The sequence below is a fragment of the Carex rostrata genome, chromosome 23 (genome assembly GCF_964058835.1).
Source record: "Carex rostrata chromosome 23, lpCarRost1.2, whole genome shotgun sequence".
Lineage (NCBI taxonomy): Eukaryota > Viridiplantae > Streptophyta > Magnoliopsida > Poales > Cyperaceae > Carex > Carex rostrata.
Window position 1 is genome coordinate 5,636,893 of NC_135940.1, and position 22,405 is coordinate 5,659,297.

At 31.6% G+C, this 22,405-nt stretch overlaps 2 protein-coding genes and 1 pseudogene across 2 annotated transcripts; 1 reads left to right on the plus strand and 2 right to left on the minus strand.

Annotated features, from left to right (window-relative positions):
* The first annotated feature begins 7,029 nt into the window (after positions 1-7,029).
* On the plus strand, positions 7,030-9,951 carry LOC144575060 (uncharacterized). The gene is made up of 3 exons (XM_078325183.1): positions 7,030-7,588; positions 8,053-8,340; positions 9,547-9,951. The coding sequence occupies exons 1-3, from the start codon at positions 7,166-7,168 to the stop codon at positions 9,673-9,675; spliced, it is 840 nt and encodes a 279-aa protein (XP_078181309.1). The 5' UTR covers positions 7,030-7,165; the 3' UTR covers positions 9,676-9,951.
* A 1,015-nt stretch (positions 9,952-10,966) lies between these two features.
* Positions 10,967-13,068, minus strand: LOC144574497 (G-type lectin S-receptor-like serine/threonine-protein kinase B120). Its single transcript, XM_078324456.1, has 5 exons — positions 12,911-13,068; positions 12,434-12,644; positions 11,897-12,134; positions 11,610-11,760; positions 10,967-11,311 (listed from the first exon to the last, which is right to left on the minus strand). The coding sequence occupies exons 1-5, from the start codon at positions 13,058-13,060 to the stop codon at positions 11,000-11,002; spliced, it is 1,062 nt and encodes a 353-aa protein (XP_078180582.1). The 5' UTR covers positions 13,061-13,068; the 3' UTR covers positions 10,967-10,999.
* A 1,330-nt stretch (positions 13,069-14,398) lies between these two features.
* LOC144575213 (antimicrobial ginkbilobin-2-like protein pseudogene) lies at positions 14,399-15,268 on the minus strand (annotated as a pseudogene).
* Between the last annotated feature and the right edge of the window lie 7,137 nt (positions 15,269-22,405).

Here is a 22,405-nt window from a genome sequence, read left to right on the forward strand (position 1 = left end):
TCGAATAAGTGTTCATTTATAAAGTTTAAAGGTGGTATTTGGTTGTGAACTAAAACTAATGAGTACTAATTTGGTTATTTTAATTTAGATCGATCTAAACTATTCATATTTAGTTGATGTCTAAAGTTATACCTTGTTTGATAAGGCATGATTTAATATTACAAATTATTATTATTAATTTTAAGGCATGATTTAATATTACAAATTATTTTGTCTTACAAAATTTATAATATCAATAATAAAACTATTCTTCGTATTTTCTTTTATTAATTTTGATTGAAATATATTGTAGAAGAAAAGGAGTTATGTACAAATTAATTCTATGTCTTAGAGATACACATTGTATTTAGTAAATATTGTTTAATTAAACTTACATGTATTATGTATATCAATTTATTTTATCATAAATATGTTGAGTTGTTGAAAAAATATATTTATTTATGAGATGGGCTACGGTGAATTGCAAAGTAAAACGCATTTCTACTTCACGCCGTATTTTTATTTTGAAAGTCCAAACAACCGATCCGAACCATTAGATGTTTAATCCATATTGAAATGTGCTTAGAGACCAAATTTTACATTTTTTAGAACTTTTTTACTATTTATTAAGCATTTTTTAAAATTGATGTTTTGCTGTGAACAGTAAAATTTTATGGACCATCAGATCAGCAACTTTCAAAATTACTTAATAAATAGTAAAAAAAAAATGTAAAATTTGGTCTCCAAGCACATTTCAATATGGAGAGCAAGATGAACGGTTCGGATCGGCGTTTTGAACTTTAAAATCGCAAAATATGAGCGGGAAGTAAAATAGTCGCTTTACTTCGCAATTCACCGTAGCCCATCTCTTTATTTATAGTACTATTTTAAAAAATATTTTATTTAATAATTTTCTTAATTGCTTATTTTGTTAATTTAGAGAATTATACCATTTTTAAAAATATTGTTGATTCTATAATTCATAAAGTTATAAGTTTCACCGGACCTGACATTATTTAAACCACCGCCATTAGGTTGGATTAATAACGACATAATAATTAGCTTGGATCAAAGAGATATATTTTTTTATTCAATCAAATTATATTAAAACAAATAACTTGTACTACTTGCAAAAGAAAATTGTTTTCACTATTTAATGATGCCTAACAGTAGTTTGCTTAAGAGGAAAAACACCTTTTTTTCCAAAATAATAATAATAATAATAATAATTTGGTTTACGTTCAAAAACCATAAATTAAGATGTTCTTCTTCTGATATATACTTGGTGTATATTTTATTGTTCAATGAAATGAAATTAATTGGTGGGCTACGGTGAGTTGCGAAGTAAAGCGACTATTTTACTTCACACTCATATTTTGCGATTTTAAAGTTCAAAATATCGATCCGAACCGTTCATCTTGTTCTCCATATTGAAATGTGCTTGGAGACCAAATTTTACATTTTTTGGAATTTTTTTACTATTTATTAAGCAATTTTAAAAGTCGCTGATCTGATGGTCCAGAAAATTTTACTGTTTTTTACTGTTCACAGCAAAACAGCAATTTTCAAAAATGCTTAATAAATAGTAAAAAAATTTCAAAAAATGTAAAATTTGTTCTCCAAGTACATTTCAATATGGATTAAACATCTAACGGTTCGGATCGGTCATTTGGACTTTAAAAATAAAAATACGGCGTGAAGTAGAAACGCGTTTTACTTCGCAACTCACCGTAGCCCACCTCTTAGGACTATTATATTTTTATTGTTTAAGATTTTAGGTCTTGATTCTAAATGGTTTAAAATTTTCTCCAACTTAACATCTTCTTAAAAAGTGATTTTCTTACTCTATTACTGTAGGACTCTCCTCAATGGCTCAATGCAGCTTAAAATTTGATCTTACAGCCATGTTTGGTTGTGGAGTAAACCCCTTACTCCACGCTTAAGGAGCCAAACGAGAAGTAACTTAGGCGGAGTAAGATTTGAGCTAAACCGGAGTAAGTTACACCACCTAGAGAGGTGGTTTAGCTTACTCCACCAAACATGATTAACTTACTCCGATTTAGCTTGGAGTAAGAAATTTAATTCGGTTTAACTTTACTCCACAACCAAACATGACCTATATCCTTACCAAACGGGCCTACAAGAACAAATAACTGCCTAAAGAGCCTCTGTTTCTAAACAACCGTTGTACGGGAAGCAATGTTTGGGCCTGAAGTAAAACGGGTGAAGATATTGACGGGGTAGTTTTTGCTTCATGCAGTGCACTGACAATAAAATAAAACGTTGCTGGATATCACTTTGTGCGTTGCATGAAGTAAAAGCTACTCTGTCAGTATCTTAGCTCTAGTAAAACAACAGCAGCAGCAATAATAACATAACTTGTCAATTAATATCTAGGGAAGAGTTCCAATGCCTCATGTTTTTCATACTTCATTATATCTCATATTTTATAACTTCATTTTCAAAGTCCAAATTGTTAATCCGAACCGCTCAACAAGATATGTATGCTAAATTATGTCTAGGGATGAAATTTTATAATTTTTGAAATTTTTTTAAGATAGTCACTGTCTTTGGACCGTTAAAAAAATAGTGATTTACAACCCATCTTAAAAATAATAAAAAAAATTAAAAAAATATAAAATTTCATTTTCAACTATATTTTAATATGGATATCACGTTGAACGGTTCAGATCAACATTTAGATTTTAAAAACGATATAAAATATGAGCTCCTCTAATATCTATCAATTAAAATGGTACAAATCAATCAAGGAATAATTAACTTGAGCCCAGAGCACCCTTTACGGCTTTACCTATTATAGGCCATGTTTAATTTAATTTTGCACTTCCGCAAGCACAATAGAAATTGCACGCCTTGTAAATAAATATCAATCACATGGCTGCACCGCATCCCCAACGAACAGGGAAATAAATCTGCTGTAATTCTCCGTGGGTGAATAGTAATCTTACAAATTTTTTTCTTTTTCGAATCCAACTGTTAATTTTATTTTGGAGAATAAATTTCAAAATAACTTTTTTCAGAAGTTTTATGTGCACATATTTCGAAACAATTCGAATTGGATTCAAAAAAGAAAAAAATTGTAGAAATTCATGAGGATTGCAACATATTTGAGTCGAACAAACAGAGCCTCTTAAATATACTGAATGGATAAGCTGCCACGTGGCGACCTCCGGCCCATCAACCGGATCCTGACAAATATAGTGGGTCCCACATTTAAAAATCATGTGCCCCGGACTTCCGGAGATGTATTGGCTCACGGTTCTTTTACTTCTGCATTGTGGGGCCAATTTACTCGCTGTAGTCCTTAGTGTGTTTATTCGCCGGCATGCTCCAGGCACATGAAATTGTTTATCCTGTTTACTATAAATGTCCTTTTGCTCCAGTTTGTCCCCTTAATTCCACACAAATATTTGTGTTAAAAAATTGAGATACTATAATGCTCTTCTTGATTTTAACGCCAGCATTTTAAGCTTGTAAAATGTTGCGATGGATCAAACAATCTTAAAACTATATCTTCATGGTAGCATTAAAGTCTCTATAATAAAAAAATAGAAACTTTAGTTAGAATTTAAAGGTAACGAAAAAATTTCAATTGTATCATACTTGTCTCTGTATAATTGCCAATCTTAAGATGACTTATTTCTTGGCAGCAAATTTTAATTCATAGAATATTAAATAAATTATAATTTGCATTGTCTTGTGTTGTAATGATCGAGTTATGTTTTATTTTTTGATGAAATATCTAGTATTTATAAACATTTCCAAATTAAACTTTGAAAATATATAATATGTATATTTTGGATCGAACAACATTAGAGAGACCATAATATTTAATACATATTTAATAAAATTTATACTTTGGTACCCACACAAGCAGGGCTAAGTTATGTTGATACTTGATAGTGATCAATTGATCCCCTATTTTTTAGTGAAATTTGCATAATGTCTCGTATATTCTAAATTTTTAATATACATTCTTAAACAATTTTTAGTTGACTCCCAACTTTTCTAATATATTGCTTAGGATCACCTAATTATCAATTCAATATATGGATTTAGCTTATCCAATTTTTTAAATATCGAGGTCATAATCAATATAGTAATTCGGAATGAAAAAAAAAAGACAAAATCGTTCGATTATAAGTTTTAATTTATTCATTTTGAATCCTTAATTTCTATCTTCTACTTTTTTTTTTTTTGAATTCTTAATTTCATTTCGATTTTTCTTCTTCTATCTCATAGAGAGAATCAATGGAGAACCTATGAATCCATAATTAATAATAATTATGGGATAGAATTAATAGAGAACCTTTAAATATATGATTAATAAGAACTCATCCGGTATCAACGTCTTATGGACATTTAATTGACAATGTGATATGTATATATGTCCACACAAACATTCTAGAGTATATAATAGAAATAAAATATTTAGGTTCATAAACCACCTTATTATTAGATATTAGGTTCATTTTATTTCGATTAGTTATGCGACAAACATTTGTTATATTGTAATTCATTGTTAGAAATATTTCAAAATGTTCCATTTTAATATAAAACTATTCCATAATTTTTTTTCTTTTGCCATCTTATGTCTTATCCAAATGAGTCAAAAGGAGAGCAATCTTTATCATTGCAATTGTAAAAGATATTTCTTTTTTGTCAGAGTGGCAATTTTGACAAATCTCTCTTAAATTAAGATTAATATATCTTTATTCCTACAATTCATTCTAATTTCAATTCGTTAAATTTATTGAATATTTTAATACTCATAACATCTTTGTAATTTTTATTGTTACATTTCCAACTATAAATCATCGGAACTTCAAACTTCAGTTGTGATAGTTTTAAGTAGATTTCTAACTGGTAATTATCCTATATTTCTGCAATTGCAATTGAAATTATCATATTAGCATTTGATATTGACAGGGGTAGACTTAGAGTGTTCCAGGGGCTGTCCTTCTAGATTTTGAGTTTAGTAGAGATCGGGATGTTCTGATCGATTTTGCTCTTTTTTGAAATTGTTTTTTGCCTCCCTCTGAATGTTTGAATTGTAATTCAAGTTAAATTTAGAGTTTAAATTAAAAAAAAATTGAATTATGATTGATAATTAGAATTATAGGTTAAAAAATCAGAAATTACAAGCCAAAGTATCGAAATGTATAAGTTAAAGCAATATTTTTTATCGAGTACCTAATTAATTAATGAATTTAAACCTGATTAGCTATTTAAATCCGGTTCGATATTTTTTTGCCCTCCTGACGAAAATTCTAAATCTACCCCTGAGTATTGATTTGAATTGAAATAAAGAGAACACTTGCTTGGTACAATTTGGAGTGTCTTATAACAGCCTCCCTGTCCTTCCATACCCCCAGAGGGGAATTCGCATCCTCTTAGATATTCATATTTTGCGTCTCTTTGGAAAATCTCTACCTTCAAATACGTTTTGCAGGAATCTGAGATATCTCAGAGGATACGCATTCGAGTCCCCTCACAGTACGAGTCGGCTCGTCTGCCATCAGAGGCGGATTGATGAAGAAAAAATGAGATCAATTGATTTTTATTTTTTATTTATTTATATATAATTTTTTATATAATTGACTATATGTTTGATTCTATATTTCGAAAGTTTGGTTTCATCTCTATAATAACTTAAATTTGGTTTCATCTGGCATGATGGAATGCACGAGCTTAGAAATCTAAAAAAATCATAACGTGACCGGATACGTCATGGCACGGCACGACACATGTACCGGTCACGTGTTATGATTTGCGTGTTCCGTGTCATGACTATTTGCGTGATGTGACTAGAGTAGAAAAAATGGTATAACAAAATTGGCTCCATCGACACGGTTATGTGCTGTGACTCATGTGCCGTGACCATCTTTAGAAAATTTGGCACATCACAAAACGTCATGTGAAAGATCTAGTCATGGTACGGCATGTGGTCACACGAGTCACATGTAATTAGGATTGCTAGATCCAAATGGTAAATTTTGAAAAAACTAATCTAAATTATAATCAAATAATCACGCGAGTCACGTTTGGTCACAGCATGTTTAGGAATGGCGTGACTCACGTGGTGTGACCATTCGTGTGCCTCACGGTATGGCATGACTCACGTGGTGTGACCAACTCTTGACATTATAGTCACGGCACGTGAAAAAATAACTTGATCACGGTATGGCATGACATGATACCAAAGTCATGATGTGTTAGTCACAGCACGTCAAGTTTTTTTTTCACTCTAGATGTGATCATCTTTTAAAAATTTGATACAACACGGCACGTTACACGAAAGATCCGATCATAGCATAACATGGAACGTGGTCGTATGAGTCACGTGTGACTATGACTGTTAGATATTGATTGAATAGTGAATTTTAAACAAATTAATCTAAATTATGAAGAAAAAAAGCTAAATATGATCAAACATGACAAATTGATTACATTTGAACATATCATGTATGATTACAACGTAACTAACATAACGTGACAATCTTTTCAAATTTAATTACGACATGATACGACACATATAAATCTGACTTGATCACAATCATATTGACAAATGAATTACTCGGGTTCGGTTCGGCAAGGTCAAAAATTCGTGATTTGATAATAATTCGGATATAATTCGCGAATGATTTGAAATTATCCGGACAAGAAATCTCAGTTCTGTAAGAAAGCAAAAAATAAAAAAAATGTTCTGAAAAGTGTTTGGAAAAAATTCGTGAATAATTCGTAAAATTAGGGAAAAGTTTGTAAAATTCGTGAATTATTTGGGTTTAATTCGATCAAAATTCAATCAACTAAATAATTCGGCGTTCGGTTCAACATCACCTAAAAAGCAAATTATTCAGATATAATTCAGCTATAATTCATGTATACGCAACTTCACGTGTTTAGATCCCTACACGAGCCCATTTAATATCGTGCTATAAAAGATCTGACAATTCACATCTAAAATCAAAATTTGAGTTATATTGGGTGATAAAATTCCTCACAGTGCCACTCGTTCTGATCCACTATTTTTCATATTTTGATTTTATATTTTCTCTTGCTTCAATCCGTGCGCACATTGGGAGGATACGGATTCTGCGCACCTTCCCTCTCTGTGTCTCTCTCTCTTCCATTCCCACCCCCCAAATTAGTCTAATAACTCTCCATGGCTCTACTCTCGCAGTCACTCCCCTCGCTGCCCCGTTTCTTCCCAGTTTCTCAGGCAAAACGTCGAACACTTCTCGTGCAACCTCTCTACCACACCAACGGCATCAAAAGACATGAGCTTTCCATCTGCCTCGCTTCCTCTAATCCATCCAATAATTCCATCTCCTCCAATCTTGTCGAACTCCCCATATTTCCATTGCCTCTCGTTCTCTTCCCCGGCATGAAGCTACCTTTAAAGATATTCGAGTATAGGTACCGGATTATGTTGCAAACCTTAATCCAAACGGATCTTAGGTTTGGAATTTTATTCTCTAACCCTACCGATCCTTCTTCAGCTTCAGTTGAGGTTGGATGTGTTGCTGAGGTGGTGCAGCACCAGAAACATCCCAATGATCATTTCTTTATCATATGCAAAGGACAGGTGTGTGATTAATTTCCTTTGTTAGAAGTTCAAATTATAATTGCAATTCATTGGGCTTGAGAAGGGAAACTTTTAATTGGTGTAGGAAAAGAATAAAAGTTTCATTTCAGAAAAAAGATAGTTAAAAGGTCCCAATTATGGAGAAAGGTTAACTTGTATCTGATTATTGACAGGATAAATATTTGCTGGTAATTTTTTATTTTTTTTACCATTACATTCTGACATGTTAAAATTTTTTCACCAGAGATTGAAACAAGAACAGTTACCATTAGCAAAAAATGCTACAAATATATTATACTTAAAAAAAAAAAAGATGACAAATTAGAAATGTATAGTTAATGAAAATGCATATAAAATAGTAAAATGATACTTTTGTTCTGATATCATTGTAGTGTTTTTGCAAGACTTCCTCACCAGAAAAAAAAAAAAGATCACCGTAATTAGTTTATATTTTCTAACTTCAGGAGAGGTTTCGCATCAACTATATTCTACGAACGAAGCCGTACATGGTGGCGGCAGTGAACTGGCTGGAAGACCGGCCACCTCCAGACCCGGCACAAGGCGATGACATGGAAAAGTTAACGTCAGAAGTGGAGAATTACTTGAAGGATGTTATAAGATTATCATACCGTCTTGATAGGGAGAAGAAAGATCCCCAAAAAGCAGATGTTGATTTATGGAAGGGGCTGTTCCCCACTCCTTTCTCCTTCATTGTCGGGAGTTATTTTGGTCTTATACCAAATGAGCAACAGGTTTGTATTTGTACTTTTTAGTGATATCACGGCATACAGAAATGGTACTATACATAGCGTGGATTGGTCCGTGCTATGGATCAATATCTTCTTTTTTAAAGTCCAAACAATCGATTTGAACCGTTCAATGTGATCTCTATATGAAAATATACTTGCAGGCTAAATTTCATATTTTTTTAGAATTTTTTTTACTATGTTTTTAGATATGTAGACAATTACTACTTTTGAATGGTTTAGTCTTTTAGATAAAGTGATTTTCATAGTATAAAAATTCTAAAAAAAATATAAAATTTAACCTGCAAGTATATTTCATATAGAGATCATGTTGAACAGTTCAAATCGATTGTTTGGACTTCAAAAACGAAGATATTGATCCATAGCACGGACCAATCCGTGCTATGCATAGTACCATAGCCTCACTCTTGTTTAAAACTTCATTAACTGTAGTGATGTTGAGAAAAAATTGGGGATATAGTAATGTCGAGAAAAAATGGCTTGCTTATGGGGAGTTTTTGGCTGTGGTATGGTACTTGAAAATATTGGTAAAGTTGCTAGTTTGACTCGAAGGAAGTAGGATACAAGCTTAATCTTTTTAAGAAGATTCTTGTAAAATTATGCATGTATTGTTAAAAATGTCAGGCTGGGTACTTGCTAGATCCCGACAAATACCAGTTCAATTTTGGTGAGACACCCTCTTATATTTGGATTTTTTTAGTCTGATTAGTGTGACATTGGTGGCATTTGCCACTAGCTCCAAAATTCAAACCAATTTACTTTATAAGTGATGTGTTTAAAATTTATAATTTTTAGGAGTATTTTAGTACCAAATCAAGCGGTAAAAAATGATAAAAAATGAATGCATTAAAATTAACTTATTTTAACTCCCACATTTGACCGCTTGACTTGATACTAAATAAATTCGAAAAATTGTAAATTTTGCATGGGAACTCACCACGCATGAAGTAGATCGGTTTGGATTTGTTGTTCGAAGCAGGTTCAATAGGTCTTGGAGTTGGTGGTATTTAGGCTGAAATAACAGTAGCCAGACTCTGGAATTTTTTTTGTGTTTATTTGGTATATTACCAGCTAATCAGGTTTCTAATTTTACACCATGCCATCGATTAGTACTGTCACTGGTATTATGACAGATAGCCAGACTCTGGATGATTTCTTAAAGCCTTAATTAGTTTTCATTATTTTTAACAGGTGTTACTCGAGATGGAGGATACAGCGGCCAGGCTCAAGAGAGAGAGGGATATCCTAAAGAGCACCCTTAATTGCCTCACTGCCCTCACCGCTGTGGAAGATGCTTTTCCTCCCAATAGTCACTTATAAAGAACTTTTTAATGAAGAACTTTTTAATGAAGAACTTGAGAATTTTGGTTGGATTATAGCGCACGATAGAAGTTAAAAGCTGTTTTTTTCATGGGGTCCTTCCTTTTTTATTTTTTCTTGGGATTATAATTTGATTACTATTTTGGTTTATAGTTTCTGATAGGTTAATAATGAAAAAATGCTGTAATTTAAGATGTATAGGAGTCAGAGCAGCATGTAATAGTTTGATATTCTTATTATCTTATTGGTAATTGGCAATCTCAAAATTTTAATCAACTACAGTTTATTTTACAATTAATTATTAGGCAATAAAAAATTGATGGAATTCACATTACTTTCCATGTTATGAGGATTTTTTACAGTGAGATGCGTACAAGTATTATTTTTTAATTGATTTATGAGGTTACTGATATCCGCATTGTTACTGATACAACATCATTTAAAATTTTAATTTGATAGACAAATTTACACTTTAATTGCATCTCAAAATTAAAATTTGTCTATGAAAATTAAAATTTTAAATTATGCTGTTTTCGTAACAAATTATGTTGTGTGGATATCAATACCCGATAATTAGCAGTTAGCACCTATTTGCTTACACATCCGTCCGCCTCTCGCCGATAATTGCTCTCGGTCAATGTGATACATTTCTACATAATTGCTCTATCGTCTGATCTAAACAAGCTTTCATTGTGAAACAACATATTCAAGGGAAAACCCAATGAAAACTATATACAAGCACATTACAGTGATGTTAAAAAAGAGTTTTCTGATACCAATACGCAGAAGGCGACTCGAGTAATTTATTAATCAAATTTCAAATCAATATTAATAAAGTTAAAACTTAGAAAAATAAATTATTAAGTATGTTATTGGAGATATAGAAAATCTAATAATTAAATTTTTTGATGCATTAAGCATTGCTAAGTTTAGGTTGTTTAAATTTTGAGTCACTTTAGATTTATAGTGAAGTATACATTAAATTTTATAAATTTTTTCTATACGATATATGCATCATATAAATGATCCCTATAGTATTTGATTTAGATTTACTTTTAAAAATTGTCATTATTGTCGAAAACGAAAAATTCAAAAATTGTTAAATGATCCTTGGTATTTTTGTTGTTTCCAATTATGTCTTTAAAAATCAGCTATTTCAGTGACAGGTTGGGGCTAAATTCAAATCCAATGTTGCACTACTACTTCAGGTTGATAAAAGACCAGATATTAACAATTTAACAACAAATAATAATGACAGTTTTGCATTACTTATTGACTTAATTACATTCATTTTGACAATGACCAATAATTGGGAGCAACATTATTATCTGCCTTCCTCAGTCATGCTCACGTAATTCATGGAGCGTGACGAGCCTTCGAAATCTGTCGATACGTCGGCAATGGACCTAGAATTTACTCTTACGTTGAAATAAGCCGGTTGATTTGGGTCTGGTATCACTATAGTTGGAGAGCTGAGAAAGGCAATGACATCCGACATGATGGGTCGATCGACAGGGTTCTCTTGTACGCACAGTAATGCCACATGGATGCATCTCTCTACCTGTCTTTGTGGTGCTTCAGTTAGTACCGGAGAAATTAGCTCAAAAGCTTTACCTTCTTTCCATCGATCCCATGCCTGAAAAATTGTTTTGTAGCAATAAAAATCTAAGTAAAAATATCAGTCTCGGCATATAATCAAATGCAATTATGAATTATTCTAAATCAATTCTTCTTGAAAATTGATCTGTTATAATAATACTAGTGTTAAAATAGCTGAAATGACAAAAAAAATTGCCACAAAAGATGAATAAAATTTTGCATTGCACCGAGACAAGCAAGACCAAAAGTAAACTGTTTCAAAGATTTAATTAGTTAGTGACATAATGTTTCTATTGAAAGCAAATAATATATATGCAAACAACTAATTTTCTTACATATCCAAGGAGGTTGTGAGAAACTCCATGTTGGTGGAAACCCAAACTCCTTTTGCCACTTATAATCTCCAGAAGCAACACACCATAGCTAAATACATCAGATTTTACTGAGAAAAGGCCCTCAGATGCATATTCTGGAGCCATGTAACCACTGAAATGAAAATTAATTAAAGGTAATAAATATCGTGTTATGAACCTTAATAATATAATTTTGCAATTGATTTTTAATACAATTCCTGTTTTCCAAATTGTAAGATGTATAATTTGGTATGTTGCATGGTACTTACTATGTTCCGATTACTCTGCTGGTTATTGCTTGGAGCTCTTTTGGATCAAAGATCCTAGCCAAACCAAAATCTGATATCTTTGGATTCATGTCAGAGTCTAAGAGAACATTGCTTGCTTTCAAATCTCTGTGAACAATTCTTAGCCTCGAGTGTTTATGAAGATACAGAAGTCCTTGTGCAATGCCTTCAATTATATGAAATCGTTTTTCCCAATTTAGCAATGCTCCTCTTATTTTATCTAATTATACGACATTCACATATACGTTAGTTCAGTAGAATGAAAAATGTAGAAATAAAAATATATTTAAAATAGAGAGGTAAAAGGGGAAAAAAGAAGGATACACAAATAGAACACAGAAGAAAAAGAGCTAATGGCTCTGTACGGACTTATTTGAAGAAATAAATAAATTATTAACTTCATTATACAAGTTTGCATTTATATTTTTTACTGTAAATCAAAAAATTCTTTTTATTGCATCCGCTTTTAGAAAGTAATCAAGTAATCTATTTCAAAGGAAATTGTTTCTAGAGAAGTACCAAAAATGAAGAAGTCCAAGCTCTTGTTTGGCATGAACTCATAAACAAGCAAGTTCTCTTCGCCTTGGATGCACCATCCGAGCAGCCGAACTAAATTTCGGTGCTGGAGCTTCGCAATAAGGTGGATTTCATTTCTAAATTCAACTATTCCTTGACATGACTGTGCTGAAAGCCTTTTTACTGCTACTTCAAGCCCATCTAGTACCACACCCTGAATTAAAAAACCATGGAATGAGTTTCACAAAAACTAACTTTTTTAGTTTCATGTCATAATAAAATCTATATTTTGTTGTTACCACTTTATACCCTTTTTGTTATAATGATATATCTATCCACTTTCTTGGTATATCCGTGTTCCGAAAAAAAAAATGATAATCGTAGATATGAATGCTCCATCATTTGAATGTTTTGTTAATAAAATTTACTCTAGAATATAATTATTTCTCATTCAATTTTCAGAAATACAGGGGGAGGAACCTTGTACACTGGTCCAAATCCACCTTGGCCGAGTTTATTTTCAGATGAGAAGTTCTCTGTTGCTTCAGCTATTTGATTGAAATCGAAGAATGGGAAATCTGAACTACTCTCTCTGCTCCAGATACTCGATTGTTCATTGCTAGATAGCATTCTTTCTTCAGATATCTTCATATCTAAATCTTTTGGAATAGAAAAATTATCAGATAAGTTTTCTGTCAAACAAGTTTTGATAAGTAACAGTCAATTGCTTAAAAAACAAAACTTGCGGCATATCTTTGCCTTGCTATCTTCATATCTAAATCTTTTGGAATAGAAAAATTACCAGATAAGTTTTCTGTCAAACAAGTTTTGATAAGTAACAGTCAATTGCTTAAAAAACAAAACCTGCGGCATATCTTTGCCTTGCTATCCACAAATAGACAATGAGACAGCCAGAAAGTAGCAGTGCCAGAGTTGCACTGACGATAATAGTGACGCGTTTGCTCGCTCCTCCTGGATAATCATTTGAGTTGCAACTATTAATAATACAAGTTGATATTTTTTAGTACAAAAGATACTTGTTATCAGACTAAAAATAATATAAACTTATAAAGTGATCAACAAAAATAAATAAAAATATTAACCAATTTTGATTAATTAAGAAAAAAATAGGGAAACAGTGACCAATAATTTTTATCTAATTATCTATATAGAAAGAAATTTAGCTTACAATATGCAAATATTGCACACTTCTGGGTCTGATGTTATTTTCAACTGTATTTGTCTGCCCAACCCTTAAAAAGGTTCAAATTTGACTTCCTTTACAGAAACTTTTGAATGCAATTAAAACTAACAACTTTTTTAATCAGCTAAAATATTTTGAACCAACAATTGCAACTCCTTTAGGCTCATCTCCTACCCTGCTCAAGTTATTTCGGATGTATTTGTCTTTATTACTTTCTAACCTTTCGGAAAATGTCCCAACTGCCATACTTTTGTTTTCATAAAATTCATATTGTAATCAAATAATAAATAATAATTCATCCTCAATCCACGTACACTGGATCATTATCAAGTTAAAAAAATATAAGGGACAAATAAACGACCCCTAACGATTTCGGATTCAGCTCCTCTACAATACTGTAGAGGATGGGCTTCACTTTACGGTTTGAGATCAAATCTCATCGCTTTGGGATTCGGAATAGTGCAGGGGTAGTATTATTGTGCTTTGAGATTCGTGCCAAGTTAAAAAGAACGGTCCAGATCCATTAATTGTAAAAGATTCCCTTGTGTAGTATTGGAGAGGATGTGAATTCAATGATTTCGGAGATCTAAATAAACAGGTAACATCTGCATTAATTATAAGAAGCTTTTTCTTTTTTTAAACAAAAAAGAACGAAAAAAAATCAAGAATCATGACAAGGTACCTCTGAGGACTAAAAAGGTATATAATTTGCTTCCTTAATTACCATGAGTGTGAGCTAGCTTGTATTTTACCCATGTTTTTAATTAGCAATTACCTTTATTAGTACCAGCCAAAGTACTTGTTGAATTGGGTCCCAGAGTTGGTTTGTTGGCAGATACAACAGGAGCTGTAGTTGATATTCCCGGTTCCAAATTCGATCCGAGCAATACATCTGGATCTCCAGAAAAGAATGCGTACGTGTCATACCTCAGAGTGCATCTAACTCCTAAAATTCTCCCCCCTGTCCTCCCGTCAAAGTAATTGAGCATACGATCGATCAATTCTTGTAAGCACGCACGGCATGTGTCATTTGACATGTCAGGTGTGCACTGTGACAGGCTGTATATCACCGGTAGAGAAGGCGTTATGTTTATATCGCCTGTTCTGAATCGCTTTGTTGAATTATATGCCGCCTGGTCTGATACACTGCTCAGTAAAGTGGCCATCACTGTGGTCAAGTAGGACTTATGAGCATTGCTTGATGAATCCCATCCGCTAAATCTACCCCCCGTTGTGTATATAATGATCTGTTGTGAATTGTCAGTTGAGTCAAGGAAGTATCGATTTGAGTACCGAAGAAGACACATATCGTACCAGATAATCGCTTCTTTGGAGTAGGGGCACATATTATTTACATCTTTGAAGGATTGATTAAGGCACCTGGTGCAAACAGAAGCATTGACATCACCTCGGCAAAGGACAAGACCGAAGATTTGATCCGCTCCTGTTCCAGTTGCATTCTTAAAAAACCCTTCGGTTGTGACAGCTCCGGTGGAAAGAAAGGAGAAGAGGTGCTCGAGATTGGTACAATAGGTGCTGTTTGCTGTGTAGGTACCGGTGGAGCCACACATTACGTACAAAGGATCAAAAGCATTTGGCGAATGTATGTCGAAAAAAATAACGAGGAAGAGAGCATAGAAAAATACAGTAATGCTCTGCATTGTAAAAAAAAATTGAATCATGCAAAAATTCCAAGATGCATTTGAATCTTGATTTGAGGTACGAAATATGAAACGTACATAGTATTTTCTGGTAAAGGTGTGGTTGGTGTATATTGTTTAAGCCTGTAACTTTCATGATTGATTTATTGTTGTCACCTTTTTCACTTTCATGCCCCCAGCAGTTTTCATTATTATTTTCGAGTACGATGCTTCGGTGTTGACTTGTGCATTATCTCAGTCGTAATCAGTGGATTCGGAGATGTTCCTCACTTTACGGTTTGACATTAACTCTCAGACGCTTTGAGATTCGGGCTAGTGAAGGGGCCATTATTATTGGGCTTTGAGATTCGTGCAAAGTTAAAAAGAACGGTCCGGATCCACTCGTCAGGTACCTGCGAGGATGTGAATTCGTATAGGTGTAGTAATCGTGAGATGGATTGAATCAGATTTGTGGGCCATATGTAATGTAGTATTATTATGGGCCAATGTGGGACTATTGTTTTGTACACTTAGCCTTAAATTGTCAGCATTTCTTCTTCTTCTTTTTTTTTTTTTTTCTTTTTTCTTTTTAAATCGGGCAAGAGGCTGCCAGATGGTATTCATGAAATTTACCAATTGGTACATCATCCTTAGCTAATTAGAAATAGATCCCTATCATTTTACAATTGTCAGCATTTCTTCATTGATCATAATTTTTATATGCGAGATTATTCTGGAAAATAGTAACAGTTGAACTTCTCTTGTAAGGCAAAGAATTCGCCAAATTGTTACTTATTTGATAATTAATTTTCATAATTAAATTTATAGGAATTAACTTTACCTGTGGAATAACAAAATTAAGAGCTACCCAATTTTTTTTTTCTCTGACAGCATCGTAGGGGAGACAAAGAAGTAGTGGCTGAGCCAAGTAGAATCAGGATGAGCGCTGGCTCAAAAAAATTTCAAAAATGTGCTTACAATTCTTAATGTTTTCTAAATGGTAAACAGCAAGGTAACCCATTTTGTTTACCATTTTTTTCTAATTACAACTACGGTTTAATTTCTGAGTAAAGGAACTTTCCTCACAAAAAAAAAAAAAAAAAAAAAATCCGGAGTAAAGGAACAGCATCTTTCTTATTGTTACATTTATTGTTGCGTCTGTTGGAATTAAGTGAGAATTAATTAAAATGATGTGCATTATAAGTTTTGGTCCTACAAATTAATTGAAAGATATCATGAAGAAGAACTAATCATTAATTAATATTAACAGACTACAGAGTACTAAGAATTTTAATGGTGACTTTGAAAAGAAATAATTTAATAGGATAGGCCTCAATGACTGCAATTTTTTGTGCAACTGTCGCAACCGGCAACCTACATAACGTTATTAAAATAGAAAAAAAAAATTAAATATATTTTCTATGATGTAGACAAATTTGCTATAAATTTGAGGTGATTTAAAAATTAATTTACTATTCATTAATTTTATTTCTAAAATAATAATTCAAATTTATTGAATTATTAATTTAGAAGCCAAAAAGCGTGAATCCTCTGTGTAGCTTATTTTTTTTTTTAAAGTTAATGCCAACTAATAATTTTATTGATAAAAAACTTATTTATAATGAATCAAATGACTCAAATTTCTAAATCTAAATTATTTTATTCTCATTAATTTATCTAAACTACTCTAATCATCTAATCCTACTTATTTATATTCTTAAATACCCTAATACATCATTCTCTAACCTTCTCCACGATTTGATTTGTTTTCGTTCGATGCTGCCGCACTCCAATGGTCCGAACTATACTCACCGCCGCACTTCGATGGTTCGATCTACTCACCGCGGCGCTTCAACGGCCGGATCTACTCACCGTCGCTCTCCGATGGCCGAATCTACTCACTGGCGCACTCCAACAGCTGGATCTACTCACCCCGGTGCTCCGATGGTCAGATCTACTCACCGCAGTGCTTCGACGATCGGATCAACTTACCGCCTCACTCCGATCGAAATGAGTAAAGACTATACGCTCCAAGCTCCGACGATACCGCACTCTCAGCTCCAGTCGGCTCCGCTTGGCTCGGCTCCCTCCCCCCTCTCTCATTCTCTTCTACACTCAAGGAGATAGAGACGTGAGATGGGAGTATACTAGTGTGTTGGATTGAGATCTATAAGAAATTAAGAGGAATGAAATGGAGTAGAAAAATGAGGCGACTAGGTTAAATCTCCTTTTTTCTCTCTCTTTTTTGCTCTCTGGACGAAAGAGCGAAAACCAAGCACTCGGATTGAAATAGTCTTATTCTCTGTGCAGCTTATTAGAGCAAAGCTAACATACGATGTGTTAATCAAGAGAGTTTGATGACAACTTCTAAAATTTATCGAATTAACTTCCAACGATAAATTCAAACTGTTAAAACCGATATACTTCACGAGTGATGTGTGTACATGTAAAAAATTAAAATTTTAAATTCATTTAGCACAAAGTCAAGTGATAAAAAAAAATGAAGTTGTATAAGTTATTTTAATGCATTTATTTTTCATTTTTTAGCTGCTTTACTTTGTATTAAATGAATTTGAAAGTTTCAAAATTTTGTATGTACAAATATCGCAACTCGTGAAGTATATCGATTTCAACAGTTTAGATTTATCGTTGTATTTTTTAAAGTTGTACTCACCAAATTCTCTTAGTAAGCACATGATATGTTAGTTTTGTTCAACTTATTATTTAGTTAGACTGCATAAGGCAAGACTCCAATTTATATACCCAAATAGTTATGTAGTCTTAATTTTACTGATTTGTTAGTACATAAGCACTATTTTAAACCGTTGAGTAAACTTGTATTTTAAGTTATTAGAAAATGAATCAATTTCATTTTTTTAAAATTTTTTTTTTTCTATTTCAACATCTTTATGGAATAGATAATTAGCTCATAAAAAAATAATTACTTAACACAATAACAAAATACTATTTGGGAAAAAAAATACTCATTTAAAAGTAAAAATTTGATTGCAAAGTAGAAATTCAATTTCAGTTTTCTCAATTCTACAATTTCATTCAATCTTTTTTTTGTTCGGCGAGATTATATAGAACCTCTCTTTCAGTTTATTCATTACTGTTCACGGCGATTTTTATTTAAAACTTATCCAAAAATACATTAAAAGATAGAATAATTCAATTTAGTGCAAAAAAAAAAAGAGAGAAACTTGTGGATAACTGAAATAAAGCAAAATCTGCACTGTCTCGGATTGAATTCACATTATCTTTGTTATCGTTATAACAATTGTTTTTATGATCCGTTATGCATGACTATTAGTTTGAAGAGCCACTTATAGAAGTCCAGAAATAGTTTGAACTATCCAATGATTAATTCTAACAATTCAACGTTTAGTTCTATTAAATTATTAATTCACGACGATTGCTGTAACGAACGTACAACAATTGAGAAATAGTTATGGAAGGACGATGAAGGATCGAAACGATACTTATCTTTATAAATTTTTGGATCCATATGTAAAATCATATTTACTAATATTGATCTTTTATGTCAATATCGATCGAGATGTTTAGAATAACAAATTAAACACGTGGATAAATAATATATAAAACTTTTATATTAATCATGACAATGGTATTTTATTATTTATATTTTATATGACCATGATCTTAATGTTAATTGCTAAAGTGATAATTTTTGTAACAATAACCCTCAAAAGAAAACTTCTCATCACAATGGTCATGCTTGGTTGTGGAGTAAAGTTAAACCGGATTAAATTTCTTACTCCAAGCTAAATCGGAATAAGTTAATTATGTTTGGTGGAATAAGTTAAACCACCTCTCTAGGTGGTGTAAGTTACTCCGCTTTAGCTCAAATCTTACTCCATCTTAAACCATCTATGTTACTCCTCGTTTGACTCCTTAAAGCGTAGAGTAAGGAATTTACTCCACCTCTTACTCCACAACCAAACATGACCAATGTAACTAATAATTAATGTAAACAAATCAAATATGTGTAGTAATTGTTAGTTTCTTGTTGTCCGTTTGCATCTCACATTCTCACCTATTTCTTTTACCCCGTCTCACGCCTGCTCTTGTCCGTTTCTGTTTGTATCCATTTATTGGCAAGGGGGGCTGTTCGTGTTATGATGACATGTATCTTAATTACTGTCGATATATACTTTGAATTAATTATTGGGTATAATTTGGATTACAAATCGACCAATTAAAGTCTCCAGAAATTATTGGTCCATTTGGTAACCAAGTTAGTACCACTTTTATTAATCTCCTTTCTAAATAAAAAATTTGAACCATTTACTGGGAGGTTAACATCTTGTTTTTTATCCAATGCCGAAATGAGGACCTACTGTAATAAAAAAAAATATTTTTTTTGGATTTGAAAAAAAGGAGAAATTTGAATTTTCAATTTTTTTTTATTTAATGAAATATTTTTGAATTCAAAAAAATAAAGAACAAGCAATTTTGAATAAAGAAAGAAACAATTTTGTTGACAATTATTATACTTAATTTATCGCATATTTTCATTTTTTATCTTTATAATTTCAATCACTATAAATCGCTATTAGTTAATTATTATATGTAAAATGAGTTGAGAGCAATTACCTATATATTATGTTTGATCACTTTTCTAATATAATGTATGTAGATTTTGATTTGTTTGCTAGTTGAGATTTTATTAAAAATGTTTTAATTGAATACATGTTCAAGATTTGCTTAAAGAACGTTAAAGCATAATAATTATATAATTGGTGAAAACTATCGAAATGATTAATTGTTTAATGTTCTCAAATGAATTATTCTCGTTTTGTTATGAATTTCGTACAAATTTTGTGCAAAATATATTTGATTTTTCTATATATAGAAATACGCACACAGCTACAAACAAATTTCATAATTAGTGTAAACACATTTGTAAGTGAGTGTATATATATATCTTGTGCTATGCTTATCTAAGACAAGATATAAACATATTTTATAAACATTTTGTTGGATTGTGTGTACTTTAATTATTTATATGCACTCTAATTAAACTCTTATAGAGCTCTTTAGATAAAAATATTAAAAATGTTATTTTGACTTCGCACAGTATATATGTTATTTTGACTTCGCACTCTAATCCACCTGATGGTTGTTAGATATTTTCTTCACCGGTATACATTGAGTCTTGAATTAAATTGGTTTTGGAAAGTGCTGCATCTGTTGAACACATTAATTAGTGATCTAATTTGGATTAGAAATAGACTAATTAACCTCTAGTTGTGTCTGCAAGGAATCAGATAATTACTAGATATTTTCTCAGCCGGTCTAAATTAATTATTTGTTGTTTCTCAAAGGAACCAATTCTTAGATATATATTTTCTGAACCGGTACTACTTGTCAGTTTCAAGGTCTTTATTATATAAGAAACTAAAATCGCACATCTTACATATGTAATGTACATATTACTGTAACTAGTATCATGCCCGTGCGTTGCAACGGAACACACTATAAGAGAAATTTTGTTTTGAAAAAAAATCATTCAATAAAATTAATAATTATTTAAAAATTGAGGGACATGATCTCTGAATAGAATTATATGATTTTGTATTTTTTGTGATCTCTTATAATAATTTGATGATGTGATGATTTTGTATTTTAAGTACCAATGATTTGAAATAATAGCTTTCCAATTTTAAATTAATTTGTACAAAATAGAATACCTAATAGGCTGATATAGTTGATTAGATATAATACCCATGCCATAAGCAAACTGAACGAAAAAACCTGAAATTAAAAATACATTGGTATTTTAAGTACCAATGATTTCATATTTTTGGCGACTTTTCCAATTTTGTTTTCTTTCCCTTCTTCCTGTTCCGCTGATTTGTGCTTCTAAGATTTTCAATTGATTTTCATTGTGATATGTGTAGATCTGTATAAAAACAAAATTGATAATATTTCTATAATTCTTATGGCAATAGCTATAACAACATAGAAGAGAAATAATGAATGAAAGAAATAAGGAAACATTATTATAACACTAAATTGGAGAGGGAGAGATAAGGAATGAATGAGATAAGGAATAAATGAAATAAGGAAACAAATTATATAGCTCAATTTCAGAATTTATTTAATTTTAATTGTAATGCATTGTGTGGCAGTATGTGTGGTGAGTATGTTTTTAGTTGAATTTAGACTTCTACACATAATTCAGATGCATTTAATCAAAAGAAGACAAATTATATAATTAGAGGGTTGAGATTAAATCTTAAATTTCATCTTTCAATCGCAGCCATTGGCGGATCGGACACCCTACGTGCATAATAATGTAATGGAGATAAGTGCATAATAATGAAATGGAGATATGTAATTAATGTACGTAATTTTTTTTATGGAAAGACATAATTTGATTTCAGTAAAAATCATTTAAAAAAGAAACTAATGTAAAAGTTAATGGAAGTCCTTATTCCAAAAAAAATATTTTACATACAAGGATACAACTAGGTGTTGCACTAATATAAATTTCTATTTTTCATACGAGTTGTGTAGTTGAATTTTTTTTTTTTTAAATCGGAAGTTTTTATTTTTCCAAAATTTTCTAGATTATTCTCAATTATTCACATTTTAGTGGGGTTTTTTAACCCAAAAACCCAGACTCATGTTTTATTATTTCTTTCTCAATCTCTCTCCTCACGCAGGTGGAGGTAATTAAATAAACAAAAGTTGAGTGATAAAAAAGAATAAAATGATAAAAGGTAAAGTTAAGAACTGTAAAATCATAGAACAGAGTGACCCAGAGAGAGAGAGATTGGAGTTAGAGAGAGGCAATGGAGAAATCCAAAATCACCATATTAAGAGAGAGAGGAGAAAGAGGAGGTAGCACTATTGGCTAGAAAAAAAGTTTTAGAATTGTTGGTTACTCAAAAAGTCGAGAGTTTGATTTATTCTCACGACTTCGCAGCTTTTGTGAAGGTTTTCAAAAAAAAAAAAAAAGAGCGAAATATTTGGGTTGTTAAATTATTTTTTAACAGTGCATTTGATTGGCGCTTGACAGATTTTGAACTTTTCAGAGTGGAAGTAAATAATATTTTAGAGGAACAAAGTTAGTATAGACTTAAAATTTTTATAAAATTTCAA